The 16,886-nt window shown below is 46.7% G+C and overlaps 1 protein-coding gene across 5 annotated transcripts in view; it reads right to left on the bottom strand.

Moving 5' to 3' along the window:
* The window catches only part of ADAMTS13 (ADAM metallopeptidase with thrombospondin type 1 motif 13), a 35,861-nt gene extending 20,272 nt beyond the window's left edge, over positions 1-15,589 (bottom strand). Inside the window, exons 1-13 of one of the 5 annotated variants that reach the window (XM_082208088.1) lie at positions 15,398-15,589; positions 13,873-13,939; positions 13,139-13,422; positions 12,328-12,469; positions 11,623-11,762; positions 10,410-10,493; positions 8,530-8,654; positions 7,650-7,796; positions 4,629-4,763; positions 2,438-2,588; positions 1,799-1,903; positions 1,361-1,512; positions 752-815 (exon numbers count right to left, since the gene is read on the bottom strand). In XM_082208088.1, the coding sequence (XP_082064214.1) occupies positions 752-815; positions 1,361-1,512; positions 1,799-1,903; positions 2,438-2,588; positions 4,629-4,763; positions 7,650-7,796; positions 8,530-8,654; positions 10,410-10,493; positions 11,623-11,762; positions 12,328-12,469; positions 13,139-13,422; positions 13,873-13,939; positions 15,398-15,472 (1,671 nt within the window). In that variant the 5' untranslated portion in view covers positions 15,473-15,589. Of the gene's footprint in view, positions 1-751; positions 816-1,360; positions 1,513-1,798; positions 1,904-2,437; positions 2,589-4,628; positions 4,764-7,649; positions 7,797-8,529; positions 8,655-10,409; positions 10,494-10,705; positions 10,725-10,751; positions 10,930-11,622; positions 11,763-12,327; positions 12,470-13,138; positions 13,423-13,872; positions 13,940-15,397 lie in introns of those variants that run through there. The other 4 variants (XM_082208090.1, XM_082208091.1, XM_082208092.1 and 1 more) reach the window with 4 other exon arrangements.
* Between the last annotated feature and the right edge of the window lie 1,297 nt (positions 15,590-16,886).

Raw genomic sequence — 16,886 nt, 5'->3', positions numbered from 1 at the left:
AGCGTGTTCTTTCTCTGTTTAGGGAAGCTTTTAATGTTTAATAGAATATTTTATTTTAATATTTTGTTGGAAGCCGCCCAGAGTGGCTGGGGAAACCCAGCCAGATGGGCAGGGTATATTATTATTATTATTATTATTATTATTATTATTATTATTATTATTATTATCATCATCATCATTATTATTGCAACCTCTATACATGCTCCATTGGGAAGAGCTGTATAGCTCGGGGGTGGACAGTCAGGTAGAACTGGGAAAGGCTTTTGCCTGAAACCCTGGAGAGTTGCTACCAAACAGTGTATGGACAATAAGGAGTTAGCTGGACCAATGGTCTGACTTGGTATCAGGCAGCTTTCTGTGCACCTGAGATTTTCTCTACAACTTGAGGACTAGAAACTTGACACAAAACTAGGAATTAGAGGTCCACATCTGTGGATGCTGAACTAGACTCCTCACCAATGTAAGAAGAGCCTGCTGGATCAGACCAGTTGCTTATTTAGTCCAGCATCCTGTTCTCCACAGCGGCCAACCAGATGCTTATGGGAAGCACACTAGTGGGATCTAAGTGCAACAGCGTTCTCCCCTCCTGTGATTTTCCAAAAACTGGCATAACTGGTACATTCCACATGTAAGGAATCATGGAAGACACCACAGAGCCTATGTATATGAAGAGTGTCCTACTATTTACAAAAGGAAAAACTGCCAGGGCTTTCTAAACAGAGGACAGAAGCAAAAATGGCTGCCTGCCTACCTGTTCATTACACATCTCTGCTTGCAAGTCTTCTCCCTCACACTGACGTCCACCAAAAGCAGGTCTGGAAGGAAAGGACACCTTTGTATGTGTGGCAGGAGGAGAGAGGATCTTAATCACACCCACACTGTACATTTAAAGCAAGTCCTGACCCCAATCCTGCGAACTGTAGTTTCTTAAGGGTGCTGGGAACTGTAGTTTCTTAAGGGTGCTGGGAACTGTAGCTCCATGGGGGGGACGGGGGACTACAGTCCCCAGGATTCTTTGCATTGGGTGAGTGAAAAATGCATGGTGTGTGACCCATCAGATCTCAGTTTCTGAAGTGAAGCTGCTCTCTGAGCATAGACAAGATGCTGGTCAGCACAGACCCGGGACACACCTGGCCGACAAGCAGCTTTGCCCAGGAGTCATGGAAGGACCTATGAATATGCACTGCGCTACTAAGCAGACATTTACTCATCTCGTTTCAATTAAGTGCCGCAGAGGCTGTCCCACTGGGGCGAATGGAGCTTTGCCCCACCATCCTGCATCCAACTCTCTCCCAGGTTCTATGGCTCCCTTTGAACACAGTCCCCCCAAAAAGCGCTGCCCTAACAAGGACTTACTCACCTGGGGTTGTTGCACTGTCGCCGCCTGGCCACGATTCCCCCACCACAGCTCCGGGAGCAGGCAGTAAAGGCGGTCCAGGTAGACCACTTCCCATGGACCGCTGCAATAGGAATCAGTTCTTCCAAAGATCTACAGCGACCTTTGGAGCACCACTGGAATTGAGAACAGCACGGCCATCAAGCACCAGAACTGCAGCACAACTAAGGCCATGGAGGTGTGAACCCAGAAGGGCCACAGAGAAGCTAAGCAAAATGCATGTAGCTGAACTCTCCCATCAACCATGACCACAACATCTGGAGGGCTACAGGTTCCTTAAGACTGATGGGACTCCCATCAGTTCAAGGCAGCCTGGCCGACATTCAGGGAGCTAGACATCTAGAGGGCCACATTGTCTTCACCCCCATTCTACTGCTGTTTCATATCAGAAGACCCATTTACCTTATTGATTCCACATTCAGTGCCATCCAGGAGGGGAATGAGGATCCGAGTGCAGCTGGATTGGTCAGCTGGGTTAGTGTGGCAAGAAAGAACTTTGCACATATCCTAGAAATAGGAGAAGGGGGGGAGGAAGATAGGTGACCTGCTGCTTTATTGGTTATTATTTATTTGACTTAGGGAAAACATGGGAGTGGGGAGTGTAAGGGAAAGCGCTCCCACAGCCTCAGCACACTGCCACAACACTGGCCTACCTTACTGGGCTGTTGTCCAATATGACAAAGATAACATACATGGCATGCTTTGAACATGCTAAAACGCAAAGTGAATCTGAGAGCCAGTGTGGTGGTGTGTCAGATTAGGATCTGGAAGACCAGGGTTCAAATCCCCTTCTCAGCCACAAAGCTCACTGGCTGATCTTGCGCCTCTTACCATCTCTCAACCTGTCCTACACCACAGAACTGTTGCAAGGATAAAATATGGGCAGGGGGGGACCGGCGCAAAGGGAGAAGTGGAATGTATGACACCTTGAGCTTTTTGAAGAAAAGATAAGATAAAAATGTAATACGTAACTGAATTGGAAATGCTATGATTATTTGCATGTAATATCAGCATGATCCAGCAGATAAATGTAATACATACAATGTCGTGCCTGGAGAAAGTGCAAGCTGTAGCTCCGCCCCCAAAGGCCGTTTTGCACTGCTCATCCACCCCATAATAAAGGCCTGGCTTCCCTCCTGGGATATTATCCTTGAGGTCTGGCAAGTCATTTGTGCAGCTTGCTTGGCCTGTACTGGGGAAAAACCAAGACAGAAAAATTGCTTGTGGATTAGCTTCAAGGAGTGCCAACTGTTATTAAATGTGCAGCCCACCAGTGATCTCTTAAAAAAACCAGTGGGTTCCATCATAGTCCAGATGCTAGGGCAGGGCTATGCAGATAGAAGAGGTGGAGTCAGGAGTGGTGTGGCCCGTCTTGCTGCTTGAAGCAGAATGGAAAGTGTTGCCTGGTTGCTGCTGTACCTACTTTTCTGCCCGCCCTGCTACCTCCACCACTGGTGGAAAAGCGGTCCCTGTATCTGCACCAATTTGCATGAATCTTGCTGAAATCAAACTGGGATATTGCCTTTGGGGGCTTCAAGCACCTCAGTCCGCTTAATGGTCGAGCCACTCTGGGCGGGGTCATGTAGCTAGGAGATAACTATGCAGATAAGTCTTACCTCAGCTCTCACTGGCTGTCATTGAGTTCTATGGGGCTGAGCAAAGCCACTCCGGGAGAGGCTGTTTATAATATGCAGATGAAGTGGGATGGGCTATTCAGATAGGATCTGGCTGAGCTCTCAGGGAGTGCAGTTTAGTATTTGCAGATGAAGGAAGTGGGGCTATGAAATTGAAGGCTGACTCAGCTTTCAGTGGCTTCCACTGACTTCTATACACTGGCGGGGTATAGTGCGGGGGGAGCGCACTGTCCGTGGCAGAGCGATCCCTGCAGGGTGTCATCGCGGCTGCCCCTCCCCCCGCCCACGCTGGGCGCCATGCCCCTGCAGCTGATGTGCCCCACCCCCAGGACGCGTGCCAGCCCCGCCCCCGCCTGCTCTCCGCCCCCCCCCCCCGTGCCAGAGCATGAAGCTCCGGCACTGCTTCTATATGAATCATTAACTTGCCCTGGGGCTTTGCTATTGATGAGTTAGTAAGATTATAGTAATAATTAAAAAAAAAAGGATGGAAAAGGAAGATTCCCTTATAGCAGGAGATATTTACCCAGTTTTATTTCCCCACACCCTGTGGAGAACAGATCCTGAAATACAGCGGTACCTCGGGTTACATACGCTTCAGGTTACATATGCTTCAGGTTACAGACTCTGCCAACCCAGAAATAGTACCTCGGGTTAAGAACTTTGCTTCAGAATGAGAACAGATATCGCGTGGTGGTGGCGCAGCGGCAGCAGGAGGCCCCATTAGCTAAAGTGGTGCTCCAGGTTAAGAACAGTTTCAGGTTAAGAACAGACCTCCGGAACGAATTAGGTACGTAACCAGAGGTACCACTGTAACTTCTCCATGTCTATAGGTAAAGGACCCCTGGACAGTTAAGTCCAGTCAAAGACGACTATGGGGTTGTGGCACTCATCTCGCTTCAGGCCGAGGGAACCAGTGTTTGTACACCAACAGTTTTCTGGGTCATGGGGCCAGCATGACTAAACCGCTTCTGGCGTAACAGGACACCATGACAAGTGCCAGAGCACACAGAAACATCATTTACCTTCCTGCCACAGTGGTACCTATTTATCTGCTCGCGCTGGTATGCTTTTGAACTGCTAGGTTGGCAGAAGCTAGGGCAAAGCAACCTGGAGCTCACCCCGTCACGCAGATTCAAACCGCCAACCTTCTGATCGGCAAGCCCAAGAGGCTCAGTGGTTTAGACCACAGCGCTAGTGGTGGTCTTCCTGTATATAGACTGATGTGATCCCAGAATCCCATTCTTAAAATGATCTATAAAAAGTGTATGTGACTTCTCTTGCCTGGTGTTTTGTTCCCATTAACTGTGTGCCCAGGACCAAGTGAAGGATGGTCCATTAGGTGGTGAGCAGGGCACAGCCCTGCCAATCTCAGTCTCCCCCACCTGCCCACCTGCCTGCCTTCTTACTTACAATCATTCCAGGGGGTGGGAGCATTCAACAGGGCGGATTATGGGGGGAAAACAAAAATTAGTTGGCTCTGCCTGATGTTGGCTGGCTCTCCCTACTGTTGTGCTCCTACCAGTCCCAAGGAACACTGATCCACCACTGCCCAAGAGGTTGCAAAAGACATGGTCCGAAGGGCCCCTTGGCCCTTTTACCTGACAAAGGCTAAGAACTGCTCTCTGCTACAGGCGGACCAGGTCAAATCCACACTGTTGTGGCCACCTTCAGAGCCCATGATGTGCCCATCACCGGCACATCGGTTCCCTTCTCCGTCATGCTGGATCCCAAAGCTGCAATGAAAATAAAAAGGGAAGGAATGAAAGGAAGGAAGTGTGAATAGGTGTGTGTGTATGTGTGTGAGAAAGAGAGAGAGAGAGAGAATGAGAGAATGAATCTGAACTTAAATTCTGTGGTTTATTACTGCAAATCATGGCATGGACCTTGCTTGACCCTTGTACCAGCCTTATCACAAACATATTCTAAAAGCCAGGCAGGAAGACATCTTGACGCCAGTTGCCACTAAAGTCTGTTCAACACCTGAATGAATGGGATCAAGTTAATGGTGAGATAATTTTAAGGCAGCAGGTAGAAAAAAAGGATGGGCAGGTTTAGTCAATTGCTTACTTGGAACATATTCTTTCAACCTTTTGTTTTAAGCAAAACACAGAGAGTGGGAAGCAGGCAAGAAACTGAGATAAGATCAATAGCACAATAACTCTGGAACTTTAGGAATTGTTCATCTCAAGCCCACCCCACCCCCTTCTCCACTAGAGGGCTTTGGGTGAATTTATAATTCCCTAGATTTTCAAGTTAGATAGCTCTCATAGCTCCAACAGCAAAAAGCTTACTCAGCGCTCCCATGCCTGCTTTGCTTTAAGGTTGGGTGTACTCCCCCCCCCCGCCTTGCTCTCTGCTTTACTTTCAGTGTGAGTTCTATAGCAAAATTCTCACTTTTCTAGGTTTTTAAAAACAATTGGGGAATCTTTTACTCTTCAGATCAAGGTGTGGACATATGAAAGAATTTGCTGCCAGCTGAATAGTGATTTTGCTGTAGCATTTATCGTATTTTTCGCCCTATAGGACGCACATCTCCCCCTCCAAAAATGAAGGGGAAATGTGTGTGCGTCCTATGGGGCGAATGCAGGCTTTCGCTGAAGCCTGGAGAGCGAGAGGGGTAGGTGAGCACTGACCCCTCTCCCTCTCCAGGCTCCAGGAAACTCTGCGTAAGCCCCGGGAGCCCTCCCCCGGCTTGCGCAGAGCTGCCTCTTATCACGAAGCCCCGGCGCGCTGGGCAGTGGCGCCGGGGCTTTGGGTAGCTCTGCGCAAGCCATGAGAGCCCTCCCCCGGCATGCACAGAGCTGCCTCTTATCCCGAAGCCCCGGCGCGCTCAGCAGTCACGCCGGGGCTTCGGGTAGCTCCGTGCAAGCCGCGGGAGGGCTCCCGCAGCTTGCACAGAGCCACCTCTTATCCCGAAGCCCTGGCGTGCTGGGCAGTCGCGTCGGGGCTTTGGGTAGCTCTGCGCAAGCCGCGGGAGGGGTCCAGGTAGCTCTGCGCAAGCCGCAGGAGGGCTCCCGCAGCTTGCGCAGAGCCGCCTCTTATCCCGAAGCCCCAGCGCGCTGGGCAGTCGCGTCAGGGCTTTGGGTAGCTCTGCGCAAGCCGCGGGAGGGGTCCGGGTAGCTCTGCGCAAGCCACAGGAGGGCTCCTGCAGCTTGCGCAGAGCTGCCTCTTATCCCGAAGCCCCGGCGCGCTGGGCAGTCGCGCCGGGGCTTCGGGTAGCTCCGCGCAAGCCGCGGGAGGGCTCCCACGGCTTGCGCAGAGCAGCCTGTTCTGGGGGCTGGGGTCGGGGGAAGCTCGGGCTTCCCCCGCCCCAGCCCCGTGCCTGGGGGGGGGGGGGAAATAAAATTTTGTTTCTTTATTTTCCCCCAAAAAAACTATTTGCGCCTTATGGGCCAGTGCGTCCTATGGGGCACAAAATACGGATATATATTCTGTCACTTTCATTTCATATAACAAACCAAGCTTTATTCCTTTGTGCAAGAACTTTTATGGGTATAGGTTTAAGGGTAAAACACATATTTGTAAATGGACACATGTTATAACTCCAGCAAAAGAGCCCAAATCTCTCTGTAATGTGTGTATGAATACATGTGAGTGCTGGATATGTAGGTGGGTACAGACAGATGCTTGTAACTCCCCCCCCCCAACCCCAAGTTTTTCCAGGTTGAAGACAGATCATGCACTCTGGCTGTATTCACACCATATATTAAAATAAAGTGTTCATTCTATTAAGTTGTAGGTGGACATAGCAGTCGGCCTGCTTTTATAAGCAGCCGGCTGTCAACATTGTAACAACAACCCAGGATTTCCCGCCTATATTAACTTACATGGACCTGAGTGAAAACTACGGTATATACATACACAATACCCCTGGTGGCCAGGGTGAAAACTTCAATAGATAACACATTCTTTGCTGTTTGAATTGTATTGCATGGTTTTAAATTAGAAAAGTGAAATAAAAGCACCCAGAAGCATAGCTGTCAACTTTCGGATTTGAAAATAAGGGATCAGCAGCATCACCTGTCCCAGGGACAGTCTACTACGGGATATCTAACAATCCGGGATAGCAGCAGGAAGCAGTGGGAAATGGTGCTGAAATAAGGGAATTTCCCACAAAAAAAGGGAAGGTTGACAGCTATGCCCAGAAGTCACATAGAAAAAATATCAGAGGCTGTATACAAACCACAAAGCACAAAGCAGTTTATTCCTTGCAGAGCTACATTTCCAGGCACCCTCAGCAAACAACAGCTCCCAAGATTCTTTGAGCAAAGTCATGTGTTTTAAATGTGTTTTGGATGTGCTTTAAATGTATGCCAGGGATCTGCCCTTAGCTCTGTATGTTCCCTCAAAACACAAGAGGACTTCCAGCCTTCATTACATATCTTTAGGCACCGGGCAAAAACATTTCTCTAAAACCAGGCCTTTGGCTGATTAAACATTCTATGGCCTTTTCAGTGCATTTATGAAAGAGGGGGGGGGTATTGATTTGTTTTTGATCATGCATTTTGTGTTTTCATTTGGTATTTTTAATGTTGTGAACTGCCCTGTGATCTTCGGATGAAGGGTTGTATACAAGTTCAATAAATAACAATGATGAGATTAATTCCTTGCCCACTGACCTGTGACCGATCTCGTGGGCAATGGTAACTCCCAGACCAAATCCAGTGTCCTCGGTGATGATGCAGCTCCATGAACTGGAACAGGCCCCACCCAGCTGAGTGACACCACGCACTTGCTTGTTTCCATCAGGTAATTCCAGGTCAAATCTAAAGCAAAACAGGTAAAGAGGAAGAACACTAGAACAATGGGGGGGGGAGTTCCTCCAGAATGTGTTTTGTGGGAGTGCAAGTGCATACTGGAAAATTTAGGTTGTGCACAATTAAAGTGGGATTAAAGAACTCTGTTGCCCTAGTGCAACAAATCTACTTTTAAACAAAGTTTGACTTTTTTGAAGTTAGGAAAGTGGGGGGGGGGGAATGCATTGAAAAGTGCAGCGTTAAGAAATGACTAATGGAAAGACATATAAACTTCCTGCAAGCAAATCAAGATGGATGTTCAATAAAGACAGGCATTGTCTAACCTCTGTGTAAGTTTTGTGCAAGCAGATCAGGGCAATTGCTCAGTAAATATGTTGTCTCGAGGAGCCCAGGCAGATGGAGAGATAGGAAACCAGTGGCTCTCCCCATGCTGTTGGACTACGATTCCCATTATCCCCTTTCCACTAGCTGTATTGGCTGGGGCTGATGGGACTTAAGAGTCTGGAGGGCCACAGTTTTTTTCTGTCCCTGGACAAGGCTATCAAGAGCTGCTTTGCAGTTCCATGGGCATTGTAAGACCTACTTAACTGCTAAGTTCCAGCACTGGGTGCTCTCACACCATCCATGTAGGGACCATGTGCTCACGGGAGAGGTTCAAGCAAGCAAAACTTGGAACACACTGGGCCTATGGTCCACCTTCCATTACACATCACTCAAAGAAAGGAGAGAGAGCTTAATTTACCTGGTCACGTACAGAACTAGATCTGCATGGTGAGGATCCGAATCATTCTCAGGGTTGACTTTCCCAGCCCATTTGCAAATGCTGATGATTGAGGAAGTGATGTTGGTAGAGATGTTGATGCCTTCCTAGAGAGAGGGTGTTCACTGAAGCCACTTTAGTCTCAGGGGTGCCCTTGTAAAACTCAGCAGGGAGGAGGATGGGCACAAACGAGAATTAGTTGTCTCTGGTTCTCAACGGCTATGGCTGGGGCTCCATCTACTGTTTGGGCTCCTTGCCTCCCCCTACCCATCCCAATGGCCAACAACCACCCAATTAGGGACGTCATTTGTGAGTTGGATTCATTTCATTTACCATTCACGAGTTATTGATTCTAGCTTGGCCCACGGCTCACTTTAATATTGTAATCTAAGTGCTAGTTTGTTCCTGCGTGACGAGGGTTCTGGATCCGAGTGTACACAGATCCATATGAGGTTAATAGGCCAGGAGGTTCCCAGTAGGGCGCGCTACTGATAAAAGTCCCTAGAACCTGATGCATTTAGGAGACGGACTCACTGTGCGAGAGGTCCCTACGAAGGGTGTCATGTGTCAGGGTCAATTAAAACCTAGAGCTGACTAGGGCTGGGTGATATCTGCTTTTCAACATTGTGATGTATCACCAGCCAAACATTAATAATAATAATAATATTTTTTATTATTTATACCCCGCCCTCCCCAACCAAGGCCGGGCTTAGAACGGCTTACAAGCAATAATAAAAACAAGTTGAATGATTACAACTTAAAAACAAAATTAAAATACAACATTAAAATATTGAAACATTAAAATATTAATATTTTAATATTAATAAAATATTTCCTTCTCCTCGCAGGAGGAGAAGGAAAAGAAAAGAAAAAAGAGAGGGAGGGAATCAATTTGGCTCCAAGCCAAAGGCCAGGCGGAACAACTCTGTCTTACAGGCCCTGAGGAAAGAAATCAAATCCTGCAGGGCCCTGGTCTCATGAGGCAGAGCGTTCCACATTGTGATATAGTGAGATATATATATATATATATATATATATATATATATATATATAAAATGATGTCTGAAAATGAAGAAGAAGGAGGACTTCAAAGCGGTTTGAACTATCTCAGTAGTCAACCAGCCCTCCACAGCCATTCCTCCTTTGTACCACATTGTAGTTTCTATCTGCACTGATAGGACAGCATATACCGATAGTATCATCTCGCCTCAGCACCTCTCACTGCCCCCAAGCAGATGCACTGGTTCCCTTCTAGTCTTCCCCATGGACCTCACTGCTTCATGCTGCGCCTCATGGTGCCAGCGCCACAACCAGTCCCACAACCTCCATCTTTCGGGCAGCCGCTTGAGGGGAAATGGCCACCGCCGCTACCACCAAACCACCATGAAGGCCTGGGCCTGGAGGTGAGGAAGAGGAGCTAGCACTGCTCTTGCCGCTGCTCCCTGCGTGCTGCCTCCTCAGGGGCTCAAAGGACTTGGCCATGCTTCCGCTTCCCAGCGCCGAGTGTGAGGCAGAAAGGAGGAGGCAGCCCACTTGTTTGGCAGGAGAAGGGATGGCGCTGGCAGGCAAGCGCGCAGGTGGGCGAGCGAGTGAGTGACCACTCCCGTATCTATGGGGATGGCTGGGCAGTGGAGGGAGGGAGGGAGGGAGGAGGCCTCAGGTGGCCTTGCATGGCTCTCTGAGGAGAGCTGAGGACTGAGGCCATGCATGAAACACTGGTGACACCTGCTGGCTTTCACAGTATATTGCCTTGCCTAAAATCGTGAATTTGTCACTGTGATGCAGGTTTCAAAACCATTTTCGGGTGATTAATCAATACATTGCCCATGCCTAGAGCCTACACGGTCTTCATTTATTTATACCTCAGGTTCAGTGAGGACAATCATTTGGACTAGGTGAACCCTGAACTGTGCTCCCAGTGACGCATCTCGAAGAAGCTCTGCTCCCTGTTGAGAAAAAGAAAGAAAGCTTAAGGCAAGGGTGGGGAACATGTGGCTCTCTTAGATATTGTAGGACTACAGCTCCCATCAGCCCCAGCATAGCCAAACGTCATAGATGGAAGTTTTAATCTAACTTTACATGAAGGGCTTCAAGTCCCTGGTTTAAGACAAAGCTATGAGCATATCAACAGCTGTAGATGAATTACAGTGCAGAACACAAGCCATTTCAACTTGTTCTGTGAAGCTTTGGAAGGAAAGGGCCACCTTTTAAACACTGGTTTTTTGCATTCTCTGTTGCAATAAATGTGAGAGCTAAAACAGTCTTAGAAACGCTGTTACATGCTTGGAAAAAGTCAGAAGCCCAAGGCAGTACAAGTTCCTCAACTAAGTTTATTCAACATTTGTCAGTGACAATAGCTCACTCATAGGAACACAAGAACCAAACTGACTGGACGATAATAATGCCAAGCATGAACAGACCGTTGACCGTTGACCGTTGAAAGGGCATGCACTTACTTGCCATTAGAACGTTCGTCTACCAGCGCTTATATGATTGGTTAGAACACGCCTTGTAACATAAACTGTGTTAAACCCAATACATAACAAACGCTTAACTGAATGGAACCTCCAGATCCAGGGGCAGACTATCTCTGGATTCCAGTTGCTGGGTGGAAAGGAGGAAGAGCAAAGGAGGAGGCTTGGCTTTTTGGAAGCCCATGGCTGGCCAACAATGGAAGTGAAACAGAGTGCTAAAATAAAACAAATGTTTGGTCTGATGAAGCAAGGGTTTTACTGGGGGTGGAGGGGAGGAAGCAAACCTCCAGCGCTATCAGGATGTTGGCAGAGTTTGCTAGATGTTACTGATGTATAGATATCATTGTGTCACACCTATTTTTTGTGCTCTAGCTACTAGTGCGTTCATGCCCTGCTTGCAAACTTCTTGTTAGGGCATCAGGCTGGCCCTTGGGATCTGAGAATCCTGCTCTTAGATAAGCTTTACGCCTGATGCAGCAGGACCTTTTAAAAAAATTTAGTGTAGCATCACATAAAAGATACAAACTGCCACATGATCAGGAAAAGAGAGAGAGAGAGAGAGAGAGAGAAAACACCTGCATACAGCCAGAGAGCAACTCACAATGTTCACGTTGGTGAGGATGTACCTCTCGGTATCTTCTTTGTGGAATTGAAAGACATCTGGACCCACCACAACCAAAAGCTCCAAGTGTTTCACGTCCCCTTCAGCCCCTCTGCGGTATCGGGACGGGAACCTCCGCCCTGCAATAGCACACAGACTGAATCCCTCGAGAGCTTCTGCCAAGCCAGTAAATAATACTGAGCTATTTGGACCAGTGCTCAGAGCCGATATGAGGCTGCTTCCTTTGTTCTCCTAATATACACATTGTTTACACAGTTTTCTCTGATATAATCCAGTTAACAACAACAACAACAACAACAACAACAACAACAATTTATTTATACCCCCGCCCATCTGGCTGGGTTTCCCCAGCCACTCTGGGAGGCTTCCAGCAAAATATTAAAATACAATAATTCACCAAAATTAAAAGCTTCCCTAAACAGGGCTGCCTTCAGATCTATGGATGTCATTATCGCTAACGTATTTCATACATACTATATGCGATTTTAAATGTATTACTTGGCTGGAGACCTGCATTGCGAATTTCAGGGGGTGCCTGCATTTTGATTTGCATATTGTTTCAGAGGACAGGTAGGTTCACCTTTACTGTACTGAATTTCTTCCCCATTCCTACGCTGAACAACATAGACTAACACGCAGACCAGACCCCCTGGTTCTTGACAAGGCTCTGACAAAAATGCCTACCTGTCTGTGTTGTTTTGTTGTTCTGTTGGGTCCTTAAGATGATGTGAGGTTTGGGAAGGAGTGGGCCCATCAGCAGCCCTTGGTCTTGTCTTTTAACTGGCTTAATGTGAATCTTAGCTCCATGGACAATGACAAATCCTTGCTAGGGGAAGGTAAAAACATCAGAAAGTAAGAAGAATCTCCTGGATCAGGCCAAAGGCCCATCTAGTCCAGCATCCACCTCTCACAGTGGCCTGCAGGAAACACTCTCCCTTAGGGCAGACTCTAGCAACTGGTATTCGGAGGTACTGTTGCCTCAGCTGTGGAGGCAGAGCCACTGAAAGCCTTATCCTCCGTGAGTTTCTCCAGTCCTCTTTTAAACCATCCAAATTGGTAGCCATCACTGCCTACTCTGGGAATGAGTTCCATAGTTTAACTATGTGATGTGATTATGACTATTAAATTAAAATTATATTCTTCCCTTGCTGTCAAAGAAGCCCAGGCTGGCAAACCAAAAACCCACCCCAAAAAGTAATACATCTCAATTAACGATATTAAAAAAAACATTGTAAAATATATAGAAACAATCACATATCCTCACAGTTAATAATTTCAGAGTTGCCAGAAACAGTATCTATCAGCCAGATGCATTTCACAAATGGAGAACCACCACTGAGAAGGCCCTGTCCCAGGTCAGCACCAACTTGGTAACCCCCAAATGCAACATAACCAACAGGGCCTCTTTAGATACTTTAGATACTTGCAGAAATGTGATATTTGCCTGCCTCATGGGGGATCTTTGCTTTCTAAAACATTCTGAGACTAAACTCACCAGCTGCCCTACACAATATGTCATTTGGCCTTCTGCACCTGGAGGACTGAGGACCTGTCCCCCAGCAAAACAGTTGCCCCAGAAACGGCGTAGCAAACTGTCGGATGAGCTCAGCCTTCGGTTGCTCACGAAGGAAGTGGAAAAGAGGGCTTGGTCCTCTGGGAATTTGAAGGCAAAGACTTCCCCGGAGGCTCTGAATGAGCAAAGTTGGGTTTTGCAAGATGTCCGTCCAGCATGGCCCTCTTCACAGGAGCAAGTCAGGTATACCACTTTGAACTCTGGCACTGTGGAAATTGGGAGTGGAAACAACTGGGGTTAATAAAAGCAATAGATATTGATGAAGAATTCAAACAAGTGCAGTGATTCTTTAACCAGGTCTTTGGCTGATTGACATTCAAATGCTCTTTTACAATGTGTGTGTGTGTGAGGGGGGTGCTATTTGGTTGTTTTTGTTTCATTTTGATTGTGTATTTTGTTGTGATTTTATCCTGTGAACTGTCCTGAGACCCGTGTCTATAGGGTGGTATACAAATTTTAATAATCATACACACACACGTGCGCACACACACACACACACACACACACACACTCAGCATCCCCTCCTCCCTCCAAACCCAGGTTACAAAGTTGGTAGCCAATAGAAGGCTTCCCCCCTGCAACTGCAGAGCAGACAACCTATTTGAACCCAGACTGGGCTTGCTAAATCAAAAGCAGGGTAGTAGTTAACTTCTTACCTTCAAAAACTGAATTGGTGCCAAAATATGAGGAAGTGTCATGAGTTTCCAAAGAATCCAGAAACGTCTGCAAGGGGCGAGAGTACAGGGAGAGAGTCAGAAACTATGAATGTGTGGACCTGACTCTTGGCTTGATGGGATGCCCTTTGAAGAAGTGGAGTTGGATGATAGAGCACCCCCTCCAATGCAGACAGGGAACCTGGGTACTATGAGGGGTGAACCAGAGGGGCCTTCTTCAGATGACAGCCTGCCTGACGAAACTGCAATATGGAGGGTCCCAATCCCTATCCACCCTCCTAAGCTGGGTGTATTTGAGGGCCATTTTTAAAAGCAAGAAAGTGTAGTCACATATTTGGAATGAAAGATGTGTGTGTGCTGCTTAAGAGATGGCTAGTTTGTGTGTCATTGATTATGATTTTAAAGCAGGACTTGGGAACCCATAGTTGTCAAGAGGATAGGGACTGGTCTGGCATGTCCCTATATTATCTGACAGTTGTCTCCTTAGCGGCTACCTTTGTGAACAGGCCTTTGTGTAACTAAAGAGGTCAAATACAGATACCGTGTTGACATAGAAACTAAATAGCCAGGACCCTTAACAAAAAAATAGCCCAGCTCTAAAAGGAGCCAAGTGTCAGGAGCCTTTATCCCAAAAGGCACCCCTAACATTCTAAGTAAACTTGTGTCGCTTGTAAAAGGTTTATTTAACCCCCCCCCCATAATCCCTTGCAAATCTTTGATATTTTTGGTGTATTTTTCTTTTTGTAAATCTACCAAAGAATAAAATCAAATAAAGATTAAGGTGTTTTTTTCCAGGAAGGTGGAAGGTGTGTGTGCTGTGTCCCATTGGTGAAGTGGTGATGGCACCCACTCTTCTTCTGATAGGAAATGCTGGGGGGGGTGGAATGGGGATTTGAGGAGGGTCACTTGGGAGGTGGGGAGAAATGTCCCTATTTTCATCTGAGGAGTATTGGAGAGTGTGCCAGAACCTCTGCTGGCATTGGCTGTAAATAAAAACTGCAGTTGAAAGGACTTGTGCTTGAACTTTCTACTCCTCCCTCCCTCTTGTTTTTCCTTGTGTGCTGTGTGTGTTTTTAGATTGTGATATGTGGGCTGGGGCCATCTTAGTGTTTATCTTTGTAAGCTGCTCTGACAAGTCTGTGGTTAAAGAGGTCCAAGTGCCATAATAAATAAATTTTAAGTGTATTGTTCAGAGACAACACTACAGCAATACATTCCCCCTTCACCCACTGCAATGATCTGGGCTTATATATTTTTTCAACCTAGTATCTGACTGAGTGCTTCTTTCCATGCATGATACTAGCCACACAAAAACTGCTGACTAGATGGTGCCATTCATTGAGATGCAGGAGCAGGGAGCAGGCTCAAAGCAAATTAATGGAGGTTTACCACTGAACTACCCCACAGTTTTATTTAAAGAGCTGGATCAACTCCATCAAGTATTTCTTTTGCAGGAGGAAATGAACTCTTTCCCTTGCAGCCCTGTTTTTCTACAGGTCAAACTTACCCGTTGGGTTCTTGACAGCCAGCAAACTCCCAAGGGGAACACTGCACAAAATACCACCCAGGTATTTAGGGCCATGATGATACCAGCAGGATCTACAATGTACACCTCGGAGCAAGTGAGAAACTCTGGGCTTCCTTTTGGCCTTTTCGTGTCATGGAGCAGAATCAACAAACGGCAGAGAGTTTAAACAAGTGAGGTGGGGCATTTCAGGGGAAAGGGTATTTTTCTGCTGCAGCTGGGGGCTCTGCCAAAGGAGCTGAAGGGCGGAGGAAGGCTTGTGCAATGTTTGCACAGACTGGCCTCAGCCAAACAATCAGTGATGGAAATAGGAGCTTTGGGATGGGTTATTTTGAAAATGCACACACAGCAAAACAAGACAGAAAAGACAAGCCCAGGATTGCAGGGGGATGGAAGAGGCATTTGTTCTACTTTCAAGCAGATTCCCGGTTTGCGTCAACCAGGGATGGAAGGCTCTTGTCAATTTTGGTCATTTCAGTTTCTCATTTTTCCAATCTTTAATCAAGTTCTCCATATTAATGAAGCAGTTTGCAAACTTTTAAAACCCCTCACAAAAATTCTACAGCACTGTGGTGTCAATTTCTTGTATTAAAACACATATTTCTCTGCAGTTTTGACTAGTGTAAACATTTTTGCAAGCATTTTTTCCTAATGTTTCTGTGTTATTTTCACTAATACATTCATCTTTATGCACATTTCCCATCCACCCTTCTCCAGTGAGAGATTGTGAGGCTGGGGCTCCTCACCTTTACAGAACATCTACACAGGACTGAAAACTAATTTGAGGTAGCCTCAGTGAAAATTGAAACAGGGCAGTTTTTTATTCTGGATTAGATAACTCAGGACAATTTTGTCTCTCTGGTTTCATATATCATAGACTCCAGTTCTCCACACTGCTGGTAGAACCTATCAATTTGTTCTCAGACTTTGGGGGGACATTACACCTTACTCCCCCCCCCCGTATGCTGTGCTAGCAAGAAATATATATACACACACACGAAATTTATTTTTATCCTTCCAATCATTTAACAAAGCTGGGGTGAATAATGAAAAGAAAAGCTCTGTTAGGATAGAAGAAAAGGGATTACCGGTAAATTCAGGAGACATGTGGGATGCATAAAATGAGACTCTGTGTGGACCCTAGGGCCAATGGTTGTCCACATTTCATTTACAGCTTTCAAGAGAACAGCCTGTACTTTGAGTTGGGCTCCGCAATTAAGGCATCAAAAATGTTCTTCTGAGTTGGCCTTTTGAAGGCTTCTAGGCCTAGTTCCTACAACAACTGATGAGGTGGTAAACTCTAGGCTCTACCATTTTGGATGGTAGTTGGGGCTCATGGGACAGAATACACTTCAATATTAAAAACAAAGCCCCAGTGTAGAAAACTGAGTGTTGAATGAAGAGTTTTAGCCTAGTTTAAATAGGCTGGGAGGATAGGGGTTTTTTTTCCTTCCAATTTATCCTTTTCAAA

Source organism: Podarcis vaucheri (assembly GCF_965113315.1).
Source record: "Podarcis vaucheri genome assembly, chromosome: Z".
In the NCBI taxonomy this organism is placed as follows: domain Eukaryota; kingdom Metazoa; phylum Chordata; class Lepidosauria; order Squamata; family Lacertidae; genus Podarcis; species Podarcis vaucheri.
The sequence above is the reverse complement of the archived record's forward strand: the minus strand, read 5'-3'. Positions and strand labels throughout refer to the sequence as shown.